The 17,275-nt window shown below is 56.5% G+C and overlaps 1 protein-coding gene across 2 annotated transcripts in view; it reads left to right on the forward strand.

Annotated features, from left to right (window-relative positions):
• LOC119952905 (homer protein homolog 3-like) overlaps window positions 1-17,275 on the forward strand; it is a 76,586-nt gene that overhangs the window by 43,362 nt on the left and 15,949 nt on the right. The window contains exons 5-7 of one of the 2 annotated variants that reach the window (XM_038776528.1): window positions 1,411-1,431; window positions 13,635-13,777; window positions 15,663-15,819. In XM_038776528.1, the coding sequence (XP_038632456.1) occupies window positions 1,411-1,431; window positions 13,635-13,777; window positions 15,663-15,819 (321 nt within the window). The remainder of the gene's footprint in view (window positions 1-1,410; window positions 1,432-13,634; window positions 13,778-15,662; window positions 15,820-17,275) is intronic. The other variant, XM_038776529.1, reaches the window with a different exon arrangement.

Genomic DNA, 17,275 nt, shown 5'->3' on the forward strand with positions numbered 1-17,275 from the left:
TGTGTGTAAATCGCACTCCCGACATGTGTGTCTATCCCAGTCCTGGCGTGCATATCGATCCCATTCCCACGTGCGCGTCGATCCTGCTCCTGACCTGCCGGTAGATGTTGCTCCTCTCCTGGTGTGCGTGCCGATCCCACTACAGGCGTGCGTGTCGATCCCGCTCCCTACGTGCGTGTCGATCCCGCTCCCTACGTGCATGTCGATCCCGCTCCCTACGTGCGTGTCGATCCCGCTCCCTACGTGCGTGTCGTTCCCGCTCCCTACGTGCGTGTCGATCCCGCTCCCTACGTGCGTGTCGATCCCGCTCCCTACGTGCGTGTCGATCCCGCTCCCTACGTGCGTGTCGATCCCGCTCCCTACGTGCGTGTCGATCCCGCTCGCTACGTGCGTGTCGATCCCGCTCCCTACGTGCGTGTCGTTCCCGCTCTCTACGTGCGTGTCGATCCCGCTCCCTACGTGCGTGTCGATCCCGCTCGCTACGTGCGTGTCGATCCCGCTCGCTACGTGTGTGTCGATCCCACTCCCTACGTGCGTGTCAATCCCGCTCCCTACGTGCCCGCTGATCCCGCACCCGACGTGCGTGTCGATCCCGCTCGCTACGTGCCCGCCGATCCTGCTCCCAGCGTGCGTGCCGATCCGACTCCCAGCGTGCGTGCCAATCCCGCTCCCTACGTGCCCGCCGATCCCGCTCCCAGCGTGCGTGCCAATCCCGCTCCCAGCGTGCGTGCCAATCCCGCTCCCAGCGTGCCTGCCGATCCCGCTCCCAGCGTGCCTGCCGATCCCGCTCCCAGCGTGCGTGCCGATCCCGCTCCCAGCATGCCTGCCGCTCCGGCTCCCGGCCGTCGTGCCAATCCCGCTCCCAACGTGAGTGCCGATCCCGCTCCCAGCATGCCCACCGCTCCTGCTCCCAGCGTGCCGCTCCCACTCCCAACGTACATGCCGCTCCCAACGTGAGTGCCGATCCCGCTCCCAGCGTGCCCACCGCTCCTGCTCCCAGCGTGCCGCTCCCACTCCCAACGTACATGCCGCTCCCAGCGTGCGTGCCAATCCCGCTCCCAGCGTGCGTGCCAATCCCGCTCCCAGCGTGCGTGCCGATCCCGCTCCCAGCGTGCGTGCCGAACCCGCTCCCAACGTGCGTGTCGATCCCGCTCCCAGCGTGCGTGCCGATCCCGCTCCCAGCGTGCGTGTCGATCCCGCTCCCAGCGTGCGTGCCGATCCCGCTCCCAGCGTGCGTGTCGATCCCGCTCCCAGCGTGCGTGCCGATCCCGCTCCCAGCGTGCGTGTCGATCCCGCTCCCAATGTGCGTGTCGATCCCGCTCCCAGCGTGCGTGTCGATCCCGCTCCCAGCGTGCGTGCCGATCACACTCCCTGAGTGTGTAATGATTCTTTTCTCCCTCATATTAACAGATGGGTCCTGAACTCTCGTGGGTGAGTATTACATCGGTACAAACTGTCTCTTTACTTTATACCTCTCCTGTGTTGTACCTGCCCTCTGAGACCTCAGTTAGATAGAGTAAAGCTCCCTCTACACTGTCCCCATCAAACATCCCAGGACAGGTATGGCACGGGTTAGATGCAGTGTAAATCTCCCTCTACACTGCCCAAATCAAATACTCCCAGGGCAGGTACAGCACAGGGTTTGATACAGAGTAAAGCCTGGTGTTATGAAACCTGGAATCATGTGCAAATCACAACTTCTACATCAGTATTTTTGGTGATTTTTGACCAAACATCAACCCAGTTTCAGCAGCAGGTCATCACGTTTTTGTTCAGATCCCAGCCAGTATGCAAATCTCAGTTAGAGAAACTGTGGCTGGAGCCACTGTGGGAGGCTAAGTGCCAGTGACCAAACTCATACTGGGTCAAGCAGGACGACTGCTTGTCAGGTGCTGGGATACTGGAGCCTGGCATGGATTAGGATTGCCAGGTCAGTCTGCGATTGCTCCTGTTACCGTGTCTTTGAAATGATGAAACAAGTGGACAGAAGCTGCTGCTGAAGCTGGAGATTTAATGGGTCAGCGACTCATTCACGTGAATCAGCTGCTGCAACAATCCTCAGTCCCACTATTAATTCATTTTACTGCTGTCAGCTATATAGGACAGGACCCAAAAATAATCTGATCCTTTACCTTAGAGAGTGAGCAGAATGGAATGCAATCACTTCCACTGGAATCCTGAAACAGGTAATGCAGAGCATTGGGAATCCTCATTAGATACTGAGTAAAGCTCCTCTCCACTGTCCCCATCCAACACTCCCAGGAGAGGCACAGCATGGGGTTAGATACAGAGTAAAGCTCCCTCTACACTGTCCCCATCCAACACTCCCAGGAGAGGCACAGCATGGGGTTAGATACAGAGTAAAGCTCCTCTCCACTGTCCCCATCCAACACTCCCAGGACAGGCACAGCATGGGGTTAGATACAGAGTAAAGCTCCTCTCCACTGTCCCCATCCAACGCTCCCAGGACAGGCACGATAGTGATCACAATGTTAGTTATGACCAGAGTTTGAGAGTTTATCTATCTGTGGTCAGTTTCATTAACCAGGTTGTGAATATCTGGGCATTAAAGAACATGTGGCAATGATAGATTTTTTTTCAGAAGTCTGTGTGTCCCACAATATTTCCCAGTGAGATAATGTGATCATATTACTGCAGGGCTCAGAGCAGGAAATGATAATCCTGAGTGGAGTAATCCTCACTGAATTCTATGACCAGATTCTGGGATTAGAGAGTTAGGAGTTGGCATCTGATCCAATCCATCCCCTGAGTAAATCAGATTCCACAGGGAGCTGCTCTAACTCTGCACTGCAATATCTTGACACGCAGAACGAAAAATATTTATCAGAATATTTCCTGGTGCAACATCTGGAGCACTGAGTGAGGTTAGCTCCCTGTCCCACTTTTCACCTGAAATTCTCTCCCCTCCCAGGGTCTGCACCCCCAGCCAGGGCTCGGTCCTCCTTGCCTGGGATCCCCTCCCCCCTCACCGGGTGATCTCACCACCCCCCCATGCTGGGCGATCCCGACCCCTCCCTCGCTGGAGCTCTCGCCCTCTTTGCCGGGGCTCTCGCCCCCACTCCCTCGCCCCGGCGCTCTGCCCCCCTCGCCCGGGCACTCTGCCCCCCCTCGCTCGGGCACTCTGCCCCCCCCCTCGCCCGGGCGCTCTGCCCCCCTCGCCCGGGCGCTCTGCCCCCCTCGCCCCGGAGCTCTGGCCCCCCGTCGCCTGGGCGCTCTGGCCCCCCCTCACCTGGGCACTCTGCCCCCCCTCGCCTGGGCACTCTGCCCCCCCTCGCCTGGGCACTCTGCCCCCCCTCGCCCTCTCTGCCCCCCCTCGCCCTCTCTGCCCCCCCTCGCCCTCTCTGCCCCCCCTCGCCCTCTCTGCCCCCCCTCGCCTGGGCACTCTGCCCCCCCTCGCCTGGGCACTCTGCCCCTCCTCGCCTGGGCACTCTGCCCCTCCTCGCCTGGGCACTCTGCCCCCCCTCGCCTGGGCACTCTGCCCCCCTCGCCTGGGCACTCTGCCCCCCCTCGCCTGGGCACTCTGCCCCCCCCTCGCCTGGGCACCCTGCCCCCCCTCGCCTGGGCACCCTGCCCCCCCTCGCCTGGGCACTCTGCCCCCCCTCGCCCGGGCACTCTGCCCCCCCTCGCCCTGGCGCTCTGCCCCCCTCGCCCGGGTGCTCTGCCCCCCTCGCCGGGGCGTTTTGCCCCCCTCGCCCGGGCGCTCTGCCCTCCTCGCCGGGGCGCTCTGCCCCCCTCGCCCGGGCGCTCTGCCCCCCTCGCCCGGGCGCTCTGCCCCCTCGCCGGGGCGCTCTGGCCCCCCCTCGCCACGGCACTCTGCCCCCCTCGCCCGGGCACTCTGCCCCCCTCGCCCGGGCACTGCCCCCCCGCCCTGGCGCTCTGCCCCCCCTCGCCCGGGTGCTCTGCCCCCCTCGCCCGGGCGCTCTGCCCCCCCCTTGTCGGGGTGCTCTGGCCCCCCTCACCGGGGCTTCCTCGCCCCCCCTTGCCGGGTGCTCTGGCCCCCCTCACCGGGGCTTCCTCGCCCCCCCTCGCCGGGGTGCTCTGGCCCCCCTCGCCGGGGTGCTCTGCCCCCCTCGCTGGGGCCCACTCGCTCCCTCGCTGGGGCCCACTCGCTCCCTCGCCTGAGCTCCCACCTTCTCCCTGGACTTTTCCCACTGCTATCACTCTATCTCATGCTGAGTTCCTGCATCTTCTTGTGCGCTCTCTCTGCAAATGAACAGCAAGCAGAGCTGACCTTGCAGAACTGCCAATCTGAATGGTATGGTGTTGTGGGGGTTGCGCTGTCTGTGAAATGTTTTTGCTCTGACCCACCTGTCCAAATTTGTCAGATTCTCATTCCTCTCATTGCTGTCTCCGACATACATACACTCTACCACACACTCTCTCCTTCGCGCACTGACTTTCATGCACTCCCTCATCATTTCACTCTTGAATCTCTCAGATTCACTCATTCTTGCACATTATAACACTGCTGTGCCCCCTCTCCCCGCCCCCTTTCCCCCTGCCCCCTTTCCCCCTGCCCCCTTTCCCCCTGCCCCTTCTCTTCCCCGCCCCCTCTCTCCCCCCGCCCCCTCTCTCCCCCGCCCCCTCTCTCCCCCGCCCCCTCTCTCCCCCGGCCCAATCTCTCCCCCGGCCCAATCTCTCCCCCGGCCCAATCTCTCCCCCGGCCCAATCTCTCCCCCGGCCCAATCTCTCCCCCGGCCCAATCTCTCCCCCGGCCCAATCTCTCCCCCGGCCCAATCTCTCCCCCGGCCCAATCTCTCCCCCGGCCCAATCTCTCCCCCGGCCCAATCTCTCCCCCGGCCCAATCTCTCCCCCGGCCCAATCTCTCCCCCGGCCCAATCTCTCCCCCGGCCCAATCTCTCCCCCGGCCCAATCTCTCCCCCGGCCCAATCTCTCCCCCGGCCCAATCTCTCCCCCGGCCCCCTCTCTCCCCGGCCCCTTCGCTCCCCCGCTCCCTCTCTCTCCCCCGCTCCCTCTCTCTCCCCCCGCTCCCTCTCTCTCCCCCGCTCCCTCTCTCCCCGCCCCATTTCTCCCCTTCGCCCTCTCTCTCCACCCTCTCTCCTCCACCTTTGGGTTGTGGGGGTGAAACTCACGCAGATACGGGGAGAATGTGCAAACTCCATACAGACGGTGACCCAGGGCTAGGATAAAACATGGGACCTCAGCGCTGTGAGGCAGCGGTGCTAACCACAGCGCCAGTGTGCTGCCCACTTGCTCTCATGTTCACTCACTCATACTCACTTTCATGCACACTTCTTTGCTTCTTACACTCGCTTTCTCACACCTGCTCGGTCTCTCACACCTGCTCATGTTCTCACGTCTGCTCACTCTCTCATACCTGGTCGCTCTCTCACGCCTGCTCAGTCTCTCACGCCTGCACACTCACGCCTGCTCGCACTCTCACGTCTTCTGCGTCACTCGCGCCTGCTCGCTCTCTCACGCCTGCTCACTCTCACGCCTGCTCACTCTCATGCCTGCTCACTCTCACGCCTGCTCGCTCTCTCACGCCTGCTCGCTCTCTCACGCCTGCTCACTCTCATGCCTGCTCGCTCTCTCACGCCTGCTCGCTCTCTCACGCCTGCTCGCTCTCTCACGCCTGCTCGCTCTCTCACGCCTGCTCGGTCACTCACGCCTGCTCGGTCACTCACGCCTGCTCGGTCACTCACGCCTGCTCGGTCACTCACGCCTGCTTACACTCTCACGCCTGCTCACACTCTCACGCCTGCTCGCACTCTCACGCCACCTCTCTCGCTCATGGCGCCTCTCTCGCTCAAGCCTGCTCCCCCTCTCACTCCTTCTCGTATTCTCACGCCTGCTCACTCTCTCACACCTCCTCGCTCTCTCGCCCCTCCTTGCTCTCTCACGCCTGCTCCGTCACTCACGCCTGCTCACTCTCTCGCCTGCTCTCTCTCGCGCCTGCTCACTCTCTCGCGCCTGCTCACTCTCTCGCGCCTGCTCACTCTCTCGCGCCTGCTCGCTCTCGCGCCTGCTCACTCTCTCGCGCCTGCTCACTCTCTCGCGCCTGCTCACTCTCTCGCGCCTGCTCGCTCTCTTGCGCCTGCTCGCTCTCTCGCACCTGCTCTCTCTCTCGCGCCTGCTCACTCTCTCGCGCCTGCTCGCTCTCGCGCCTGCTCACTCTCTCACGCCTGCTCACTCTCTCTCCCCTCCTCGCTCTCTCGCGCCTGTTTGCTCTCTCGCGCCTGCTCGCACTCTCACACCAGCTCCGTCACTCACACCTGCTCACTCTCTCACGCCTGCTCACTCTCTCGCGCCTGCTCGCGCTCTCACACCTGCTTGCTCTCTCGCCCCTCCTCGCTCTCTCGCGCCTGCTCGCATTCTCACCCCTGCTTGCTCTCACCCCTGCTCGCTCTGTCACAATTGCTCATGTTCTCACGCTCTCACGCTCACATGTTCTCTCACATTTGCTCACAAACTCTCGCGCTTGCTCGCGCTCAACTTGCACCCACGTTCCCTCACTCGAGCTCATTTGCTCTCGTGCTCGCTCATATTCACATGCTCTCACACTGACTCTCATACTCACTTTCTTACTTGCTTATGCTCTCACTGATGCACTATCAATTACGACGAGACGAGTAGAGGGTAATCGAAGCTTTATTAAGCAGAGATGTGTTGCGTCCTGCAGCTGCTACCAGAAATGGGAGCAGCTCGGGGTGCACACACATTTATACTCCGCCTACTGGGCGGAGCCAGCAGGCAGGGATCTACCCCCGTACCCGTAGTCCAGGAGCCTTACCATATTACCTCTAATACAAGTATTATACAAACAGTGGTGACTACCACATTCACCTACTGTTTAAAAAAGAGTCCAGCGGGGAGTGGTCGAAAACTATTTACAGGTTTGTGAGAATTTAAGGTTTAAAGTCTGGTGAAAATTTACAAATTTAGCCGGTCGGGTGCCTTGATCCTCCGCTGTGAGTGCCTCGGTCTCGGTGATGCAGGCACCGATTTAGTTGCCTGTGACTCCGGGAGAGTGTTGTCCTCATCTTCATCCCCGGGTGGAACCAGTGGGAGGACGGATCGTCCTAGGGCGGGGCTGTAGTGAGGTGCGCTGGGGTTCAGGGTGGGTGGCGCCGGGGCAATCGGAAGGGCGGGTGTTGGGTGGTGTGGGGATCCAGCTGGTGCCAGGTCCCTGAGGGAGACCGTGCCCTGGCGGCTGTTGGGGTACGCTACGTAGGCGTACTGCGGGTTTGCATTCAGCAGCTGTACCCTCTCGACCAACGATTCCGCCTTGTGGATCCGCATGTGTTTGCGGAGGAGGATGGAGCTGCCAGCCATGTTGGGAGTGAAACCCCGTAGATGGACTTCCTAGGGAAGGCAAGGAGACGTTCATGGGGGGTTTCATTAGTCGCAGTGCAGAGTAGTGATCGGATGGAGTGGAGCGCATCGGGGAGGACCTCCTGCCAGCGGGAGACCGGGAGATTTTTAGATCGCAGGGCCAGCAGGACCATCCCATTCCCCCTCTCCACCTGCCCGTTTCCCTGGGGGTTGTAGCTGGTCGTCCTTCTCGAGGCAATGTCCTTGCTGAGCAGGAACTGACGCAGCTCATCACTCATAAAGGAGGATCCCCGGTCGCTGTGGACGTAAGCGGGGAAACTGAACAGGGCGAAGATTATGTTGAGCACTTTAATGACCATGGCAGACGTCATATCAGGGCATGGGATGGCGAAGGGGAATCGGGAAGGAGAATGGGAGTATTCATCGACTACGTTCAGGGAGTACGTGTTTCGGTCGGTGGAGGGGAGGGGCCCTTTGAAGTCCATGCTGAGGCGTTCAAAGGGGCGGGAGGCCTTCACCAGCTGCGCTCGGTCTGGCCGGTAGAAGTGCGGTTTGCACTCCACGCACACCTGGCAGTCTCTGGTGACAGCCCTAACCTCCGCAATGGAATAGGGCAGTTTGCGGGCCTTTATGAAGTGAAAGAACGAGGTGACCCCTAGGTGACAGAGACCATTGTGTAGGGCCCGGAGTCGGTCCACTTGTGCGCTGGCACATGTACCTCGGATTGAGGGCTCGTTGAGCTTCCCGGGGTGATACAAAATCTCGTAATTGTAGGTGGAGAGCTCGATCCTCCATCTCAAGATTTTATCATTTTTGATCTTGCCCTGCTGTGTATTATTAAACATGAAGGCAACTGACCGTTTGTGAGTGAGGAGAGTGAATCTCCTGCCGGCCAGGTAATGCCTCCAATGCCGCACAGCTTCTACGATGGCTTGGGCCTCCTTTTCGATGGAGGAGTGCCGAATTTCGGAGGCATGGAGGGTGCGGGAAAAGAATGTCACTGGTCTGCCTGCCAGGTTGAGGGTGGCGGCCAGAGCGACGTCTGATGCATTGCTCTCGACCTGAAAGGGGAGGGTCTCGTCGACTGCTTGCATCGTGGCCTTGGCGATGTCAGCCTTGATGCTGTTGAAGGCCTGCCGGGCCTCCACCATCAGGGGGAAAACAGTGGAGTGGATGAGTGGGCGGGCCTTGTCCGCATAGTTCGGGACCCACTGGGCATAATAGGAGGAAAACCCCATACATCGTTTCAGGGCCTTGGGGCAGTGGGGGTGTGGGAGTTCCATGAGGGGTGCATGCGATCGGGGTCGTGCCCTAGAACTCAATTTTCCACAACATAGCCAAGGATGGCTAAGCGGTTGGTGCGGAACACGCACTTCTCCTTGTTATACGTGAGGTTCAGGAGTTTGGTGGTGGGGAGAAATTTGAAAAGGTTAGCGTTGTGGGCCTGCTGGTCGTGGCCGCAGATGGTGATGTTATCTAGGTACGGGAAGGTGGCCCGCAGCCCGTACCGGTCAACCATTCGGTCCATCTCACGTTGAAAGACCGAAACCCTGTAAGTGACGCCGAAGGGGACCCTAAGGAAGTGGTAAAGGCGGCTGTCTACTTCGAACGCAGTGTCTTGGCGGTCCGCCTTGCGGATGGGGAGCTGGTGGTAGGCAAATTTCAGGTCCACTGTCGTAAAGACCCGGTACTGTGCAATCTGATTCACCATATCAGATATGCGTGGGAGGGGGTAGGCGTCGAGCTGCGTGTACCAATTGATGGTCTGAGTGTAGTCAATGACCATCCTCTGTTTCTCCCCAGTCTTTTCCACTACCACTTGGGCTCTCCAGGGGCTGTTGCTGGCCTCAATGATGCCTTCCCGCAGCAGCCGCTTCCCGCGGTCCGACGAATTTTAAAGTTAGGCTTTGGAGGTTGCACTGGAAGTCCAGGCCGAGTAACAGATCAGCGCAGAGGTTGGGGAGGATGTAGAGTTGGAAGTTGTTGAACTCTACGCCCTGGACAATGAGGGTGGCGATGCAGTACCCCCGGATTTCCACGGAATGGGATCCGGAGGCCAGGGAGAGTCTCTGGGTAATGGGGTGTACCGCGATGGAGCAGCGCCTTACCGCGGAGGGGTGGATGACGCTTTCCATGCTCCTGGAGTCAAGAAGGCAGGATGTCTTGTGCCCATCGACTTTCACCGTCGTCGTTGTGAGGTTGTGCGGCCGGGACTAGTCGAGCGTGATGGAGGCTAGTTGCGGTTGGTGTTGGTAGGCCCTGGGCTGGTCGGCGGTGATGGCAGGCGATAAACGGCCCGATGAAGTCCCCGACGAGCAGTGGTCCTGAGGCGCCGTCCAAAATGGTGCTGAAGATGGCGGCGCCCACGGGGCGCACGTGTTCTGCTGTGAGGAAGAAGGCGGCACCCATGGGCTGCACGTGGTCTGCGGGGACGAAACTGGCGGCACCCACGGGACACACGTGGGGGGGGCTGCAGGAACACTGGGCGTATGTACAGCAGCGATCGACCGGGCCTGGCACATAGCAGCGCCCGCAGAAATAGCACTTGGGCCCCCCGGGGTCGGCTGGGTGCCGCGCAGCGCAGGCTTGGGGTTGGCTGGGGGCGGCTGCTGGTGGGGCCCACGATGTTGCTGTGCGGTCGGGGGTGTATGCCGTGCGGTCGGGGGCATAGGACTACGTTATGGGAGGCTACCGTTCGTGAGTTGCCGCGAGGTCGAGCGTACCCCCTTCTAATAGGCGTTGGCGGATGTACGCCTCTAAATTAAAAAAAAAAGTATTTTATGCACCTCGATGAGATCCCCTCTCATCCTTCTAAAGTCCAGCGTGTATAAGCCCAAACTTTTTTTTTAAAATTTAGATTACCCAATTATTTTTTCCAATTAAGGGGCAATTTAGCATGGTCAATCCACCTACTCTGCACATTTTTGGGTTGTGGGGGCGAAACCCACGCAGACACGGGGAGAATGTGCAAACTCCACACGGACAGTGACCCAGAGCCGGGATCGAACCTGGGACCTCGGCGCCGTGAGGCGGTTGTGCTAACCACTAGGCCACAGTGCTGCCCTAGCCCAAACTTTTTAATCTCTCATATGTCAACCCTTTCAGCCCCGGAATCAATCTGGTGAACCTCCTCTGAACTGCCTCCAACATAAGGGCAGCAAGGTAGCACAGTGGGTAGCACCTTTGATTCACAGCTCCAGGGTCCCAGGTTCGATTCCCGGTTTGGGTCACTGTGCGGATGTCTGCACGTTTTCCCTGTGTCTGCGTGGATTTCCTCCGGGTGCTCCGGTTTCCTCCCATAAGTCCCAAAAGACATGCTGTTAGGTAATTTGGACCTTATGAAATCTCCCTCTGTGTACCCGAACAGGCGCCGGAATGTGGTGACTAGGGGCTTTTCACAGTAACTGCATTGCAGTATTAATGTAAGCCTACGTGTGACAATAAAGATTATTTTTAAAATCCTTCCTCAAATAAGGAGATCAAAACTGGACACAATACTCCAGATGTGTTCTCACGAACATCCTATACAATTGCAACAATCTCTACTTTTATCCTCCCGTCCTTTTGGAATAAACTCTAACATTCCATTTACCTTTTTAAAAAAATTTAGTGTACCCAATTATTTTTTTTTCCAATTAAGGGCCAATTTAGTGTGGCCAACCAGATGTACCCTGCGCATCTTTGGGTTGTTGGGGTGAAACCCACGCAAACACGGGGAGAATGTGCAAACTCCACACGGACAGTGACCCAGAGCCGGGATTCGAACCTGGGTCTTCGGCTCCATAGGCAGCAGTGTGAACCACTGTGTCACGTGCCGCCCCATTTCCCTTTTTAATTACATGCTGCACCTGCATACTGACTTTCTGCGATTCGTGTACAAAGACACCCAGATCCCTCTGCCCAGACGCATTTTGAATCTGCTCTCCATTTAGATAATTTGCCTTTTTAATTCTGCGCTCAAAATGGGTAACTGCATATTTATCTACATTAAACTCCACCTGCCAAACTTTGGCCCAATCTCCTCGCTTATCTATATCCGTCTGTAAAATCTTTTTATCTCCTCTTCACCTCCTGCTTTCCCACCTATTTTAGTATCATCTGCAAATTTGCCAAGTTACATTCTGTCCTTGCTTGCAGATCATTTATATAGATTGTAAACAGTTGAGGTCCGAGGACTGACTCTTGCGGCACCCCATTAGTTTCAGTTTGCCAGCCAGAGAAGGACCCATTTATCCCGACCCTCTGCTTTCTGTCAGTCAGCCAATCCTCAATTCAATCTAGTACTCTACCCCCAATCTCACCTTCTGCGTTCAGTCTTTTATGTGGCACCTTATCAAGCGCCTTCTGGAAGTCTAGATATACCACATCCACCGGTTCCCCATTATCCAACTTTTTTTTAATTTAAAAAATAAAAATAAATTTAGAGTAGCCAATTATTTTTTCCAATAAGGGGCAATTTAGCGTGGCCAATTCACCTAACCTGCACATCTTTTGGGTTGTGGGGGGTGAAACCCACGCAGACACGGGGAGAATGTGCAAATTCCACACGGACAGTGACCCAGGGCCGGGATTCAAATCTGGGTCCTCAGCGCCGGAGGCAGCAATGCTAACCACTGTGCCACCGTGCTGCCTCTCCCCCCCCCCCCCCCCCCCATTATCCAACTTGCTGGTTAGGTCCTCAAAGAACTCAAGCAAGTTGAGCGCGACTTTCCCTTTATAAAACCATGCTGACAATGGTGGATTGAGCTTTGTCTTTCCAAATGTTCAGTCATCTCCTTCTTAATAATTGATTCCAGCAACTTCCCCGGTACTATTGCTGTTATGTCATCCCATAAGCTTTGCAGTACCTCTGTTTCTTGGAATTAATCAAATTGGCTGAAGACTGACATCTGTAATGCTGGGGGCCTCTGAAGGAGGTCGAGATGGTTCACCCACCAGGTACTTCTGGTTATAGATGGTTGAAAATGTTTCAGCCACAATGTGCTGAACTCCCCCATTATTGAGGATGGGGATATTTATGGAGCCTTCTCCTCCAGTGAGTTGTTGAATGGTCCACTAGTATTCATGGCTGGATGTGGCTGGAGTGCAGAGCTGATATCTGATCCATTGGTTGTGGAATCATTTAGCTCTGTCTAGTACTTGCTGCTTATGCTGTTTTTCACACAAGTAGTCCCGTGTTGTCGCTTCACCAAGTTGACATCTCACTTTTAGGAATGCCTGGTGTTGTTCCTGGCATGTTCTCCTGCAATCTTCATTGAACCAGGGTTGATTTCCTGGCTTGGTGGTAATGATAGAGTAGGGATATGCTGGGCCACGAGGTTACAGATTGTGCTGGAGTACAATTTTGCTGTTCCTGACACAGCGCTTCATGGATGCCCAGTTTTGAGTTGCTAGATCTGTCCCATTTAGTACGGAGGTAGTGCGACAGAGCCTGATGGAGTGTGAAAACAGGGCTTTGTCTCCACAAGGACTGTGTGGCGTTCACTCCTACTGCTACTGTCATGGACAGATGCATCTGCAATTGCCGCAATCCCAGTCCAGCAGCTGTGTCTAATTTGGCCAGCTTGGGTCAGTAATGGTGCCAACAAGCTATCCTTGGTGATGGACATTTAAGTCCCTCATCCAGAGTACATTCTGCACGCTTGATAACCTTACTTGGTAGGGGCTGGTTTAGCACAGGGCTAAAGAGCTGGCTTTTAAAGCAGACCAAGGCAGGCCAGCAGCGCGGTTCAATTGCTGTACCAGCCTGCCCGAACAGGCGCCGGAATGTGGCGACTAGGGGCTTTTCACAGTAACTTCATTTGAAGCTTACTTGTGACAATAAGCGATTTTTCATTTCATTTCATTTTCATTTCAAATGGTGTCCAACATGAAGGAGTACCAATTCATCAGCTGGGAGGGGGTGGAGAAAGTGGTAATTAGCAGGAGGTTTCCTTGCCCATGTTTGACCCAATGCCATTGTCCTGAAACTGTTTCTTTCTCACTCCCTCTCTTTACGCATGTTCCATAAGCTTCTTCTGTAGTCTGCCCTTCTGGCTGTTTCCTTCCCTCTCTTTCCTAAAACTCTTTCTCTCTTGCCTTCTGTCTCTTTTCCCACTTTCTAATTCTCATTCTCTGTTCCTCTCATTCTCGTCACTCTCTCTCTTGACTCTTTTGTGCTTTGATTGGTTCTCTCCTAAGATATTTCCAATAGTCCCCATTTTGCACAGCAGCCTGATTCCTTTATTCTAGTGCTGGGCTCCCTCCTCTCCTGGCCCATTTTACTGCTTTTCTGTGGTGATGAAGGATTGATACATTAAATGTCTGCTCTGCTTTAGGAAATGTCCGGGGATCTTCATTCGCCCCCGCTGCAGCCAGCCAGTGCGAATGGGAGCAGTGGTCCAAAGCTGTACCACACGGAGAGCTGTGATGGGGAGATGACACTGGACAGTGCTCAGCTCAAGACTCTCTTCTCCCAAGGGTAGGTTCCCAGTCACAGAAACGGCACCACCGGGAATCCACCATCTTTGTTTGTCTCCCCGACCAAGTACAACCTCACATGCTGGCAACTAACACACACAGATTGGAAGTGGACAACAACAGAAAGCCCTCTGCTCATTGATGTCATCAGTACCGATGGAATTGCTGGGCCACTCTGAATTACATTTTCCCCTCGTCAAACACTCCCTGTAACACTGGGAAATGGGAGATGCCCATTCAGAAATTGCACCACCTAATGTGATAGCACGGAGACCCACTGTAGAGGAGGGGCCCAGGTTCCATTTCCACCATGTGTAGAATAAGGTGATCTCAGCCAGGGGAATCAGATGATCCGTTCCTTAAGGTTCAGGAGAGAGAATTGCCTGGTCTCCCAATCCTGACTCCAGTGACTCACTGCTCCACCTGGACTGATGTCCTCATTCATGGGATATTGACGTCACTGGCTGGGCCAGCATTCATGGGATATTGACGTCACTGGCTGGGCCAGCATTCATGGGATATTGACGTCACTGGCTGGGCCAGCATTCATGGGATATTGACGTCGCTGGCTGGGCCAGCATTTATTGCCCATCCCCAATTGTCCTTCTTGAACCACTTAAATCCCTGAGGTGTAGGTACACCCACAGTGCTGTTAGGCAGGGAATTCCAGGATTTTGACCCAGTGACAGTGAAAGAACAGCGATGTATTACGGTAGCACAGTGGTTAGTACTGTTGCTTCACACCGCCAGCATCCCAGGTTCAATTCCCAGCTTGGGCCACTGTGCGGAGTCTGCACATTCTCCCTGTGTCTGAGTGGGCTTCCTCCAGGTGCTCCGCTTTCCTCCCACGAGTCCTGAAAGATGTGCTTGTTAGGTGAATTGGACATTCTGAATTCTCCCTCTGTACCCGAACAGGCACTGGAATGTGGCGACAAGGGGCTTTTCACAGTAACTTCATTGCAGTCTTGATGTAAGCCTACTTGTGACAATAAAGGTTAATATATATTGTAACAAAATGATGTGTGACGAAGAGGGGAACTTGCAGGTGATGGAGTCTGCTGCCTTTGTCACAAGAACATTAGAAATAGGCATAGAGCCAGGCCATTCGGCCCATTGAGCCTGATCCGCCATTGAATAAGATCGTGGCTGATCTGACTTTCGTCTTAACTCACTCCACTTTCTTGCCGCCCCCACCCCCCCAATCATAATCTTTGACACCGTTGTCAATGAAAAATGTCTCACTCATTAAATACATTCAGTGATCCAGCCTAGCATCCAGACTGATCCAGACTGCTCTCTGGGGATGGAAATTCCTCCTCGTCTCCATCTTAAATGCGAGACCCTTTTTTAAAAAACTGTGTCCCTTAGTTCTAGATTTTCCTATGAGAGCATCTACCCTGGTGAGCCTCCTTAGAATCCTTTGTGTTTCGCGAAGATCACCTCTCGTTCTTCTAAACTCCTGTGAGAGTTCAGCATTTCTTCATAAAGACAAGCCCTACAGCTCAAGAGTCAGCAGTGAACCGACTCGAAAAGCAGCCCCACAAATGCCCCACACAGTTGTGTCAAGACCCCAATCGGAAGAGTCATATGGACTCGATACGTTAACTCTGTTTCTCTCTCCACAGATGCTGCCAGACCTGCTGAGTTTATCCCAGCGCTTTCTGTTTTTGTTTGGATTTGGGAAGTTGATTTTGGAGCTCTCTGTTTGATTCGGATGTGATTATCAATCCTGGGCAGTTTTCTGGCTGGAAGGAGAGGTTTAAATAAAACCGCTCAAGCACGTGCGTTGATTGCTCTTCATATCCATCGTTCCCTTTCTCTCCCAACAATAAACCTCATTTCTCTGACATTCCTGACCCTCTCTCTCTCTCTCTCTCTGTCTCCAGTTCTATTGGGGAGTCACCATGGGAGCTGGAGCTGTTTGCACTGCAGGAGAGTAACGCAAAGCTGGTGCAGGCACTGCATGAATCAAACGTCACCGTTGAGCAATGGAAAAAACAGTTGACGGCTTACAAGGAGGAGACAGACAAACTGCGAGACCGGGTGAGAGCCTTGGAACAGGGGGAGGCTGTAGGGCTGAGGAGGGGAGAGCTGCATGAAGGGAATTCTCCATTCTTGCCTCTGTATTCCCGACGTTGATGTGCTCATTCTATGCCAGCTTGGTGCCTGGCCCCAGACTATGGGTACTTTGTGCACAATAAGGGTCAGATGATCTTACACAGAAACTCTGTTTTTGCTGCTGTCAGCAGACAGTGACACCAATACCGGAACATCACAGTTCATTGCTGGAGTGAGCTGTGTTCTGATACCCAGGACGCAAACCGCCAACCGTCACCCACAGACCCACCCCTTGGTACTGCCACTCGGGTGTTAATTCTGTTCATAGATAAATTACCAAATGTCTCTGAACTCAGCAGCTAATCGTTGTTCATATTTTTCTCTCCATCCCACTCACCCCTCTCTACCCAATGCCCTCCCCAATATCTGCATTCCTCATTTGCCTTCCGCCCTCTCCATAACTCCCTCAACCCCATCCCCTCCCTTACCCCTTCCCACTCTGCCCTCCAACACCCAACTCAACCCACCCTTCCCATCCACTGCCCCACCCCTCGCACACGCTCCTCCCCTCGCACACGCCCCTCCCCTCGCACGCGCCCCTCCCCTTGCACGCGCCCCTCCCCTTGCACGCGCCCCTCCCCTTGCACGCGCCCCTCCCCTGGCACGCGCCCCTCCCCTGGCACACACCCCACCCCTGGCACGCGCCCTTCCCCTGGCACGCGCCCCTCCCCTGGCACGCGCCCCTCCCCTGGCACGCGCCCCTCCCCTGGCACGCGCCCCTCCCCTGGCACGCGCCCCTCCCCTGGCACGCGCCCCTCCCCTGGCACGCGCCCCTCCCCTGGCACGCACCCCTCCCCTGGCACGCGCCCCTCCCCTCGCACGCTCCATTCCCCACTCCGCACACCCCATTCCCCACTCCGCACACCCCATTCCCCTCGCACACCCCTTCCATCAAACACCCTCCTCCTCTCACACATTCCTCCTCTCCTCACACGATCCCCTCCCTCTCCTCACACGTCCGACTCCCTCTCCTCGCCCTTCCCCCTCTCCTCACACGGCCCCCTCTCCTCACACGACCCCCTCTCCTCCCACGACCCCCTCTCCTCCCACGACCCCCTCTCCTCACACGGCCCCCTCTCCTCACACGACCCCCTCTCCTCACACGACCCCCTCTCCTCACACGGACCCCCTCTCCTCACACGGCCCCCTCTCCTCACACGGCCCCTTCTCCTCACACGACCCCCTCTCCTCACACATACCCCCTCCCTTGCCGTCCCAATGCCCCCACTTCCCATAACCCCCACTACCCCAACCCCTCCACCTCTCCCACTGCCCACTTGCTCCACACTGTTGCCACCTCGACTACTCCCTCGCCCCCACTAACCCATCACCCTCATTAATCCCTCACCCCCACTAACCACTCCCCTCCCCCACATTAACC

The sequence above is a fragment of the Scyliorhinus canicula genome, chromosome 18, assembly GCF_902713615.1.
Source record: "Scyliorhinus canicula chromosome 18, sScyCan1.1, whole genome shotgun sequence".
Classification (NCBI taxonomy): Eukaryota; Metazoa; Chordata; class Chondrichthyes; order Carcharhiniformes; family Scyliorhinidae; genus Scyliorhinus; species Scyliorhinus canicula.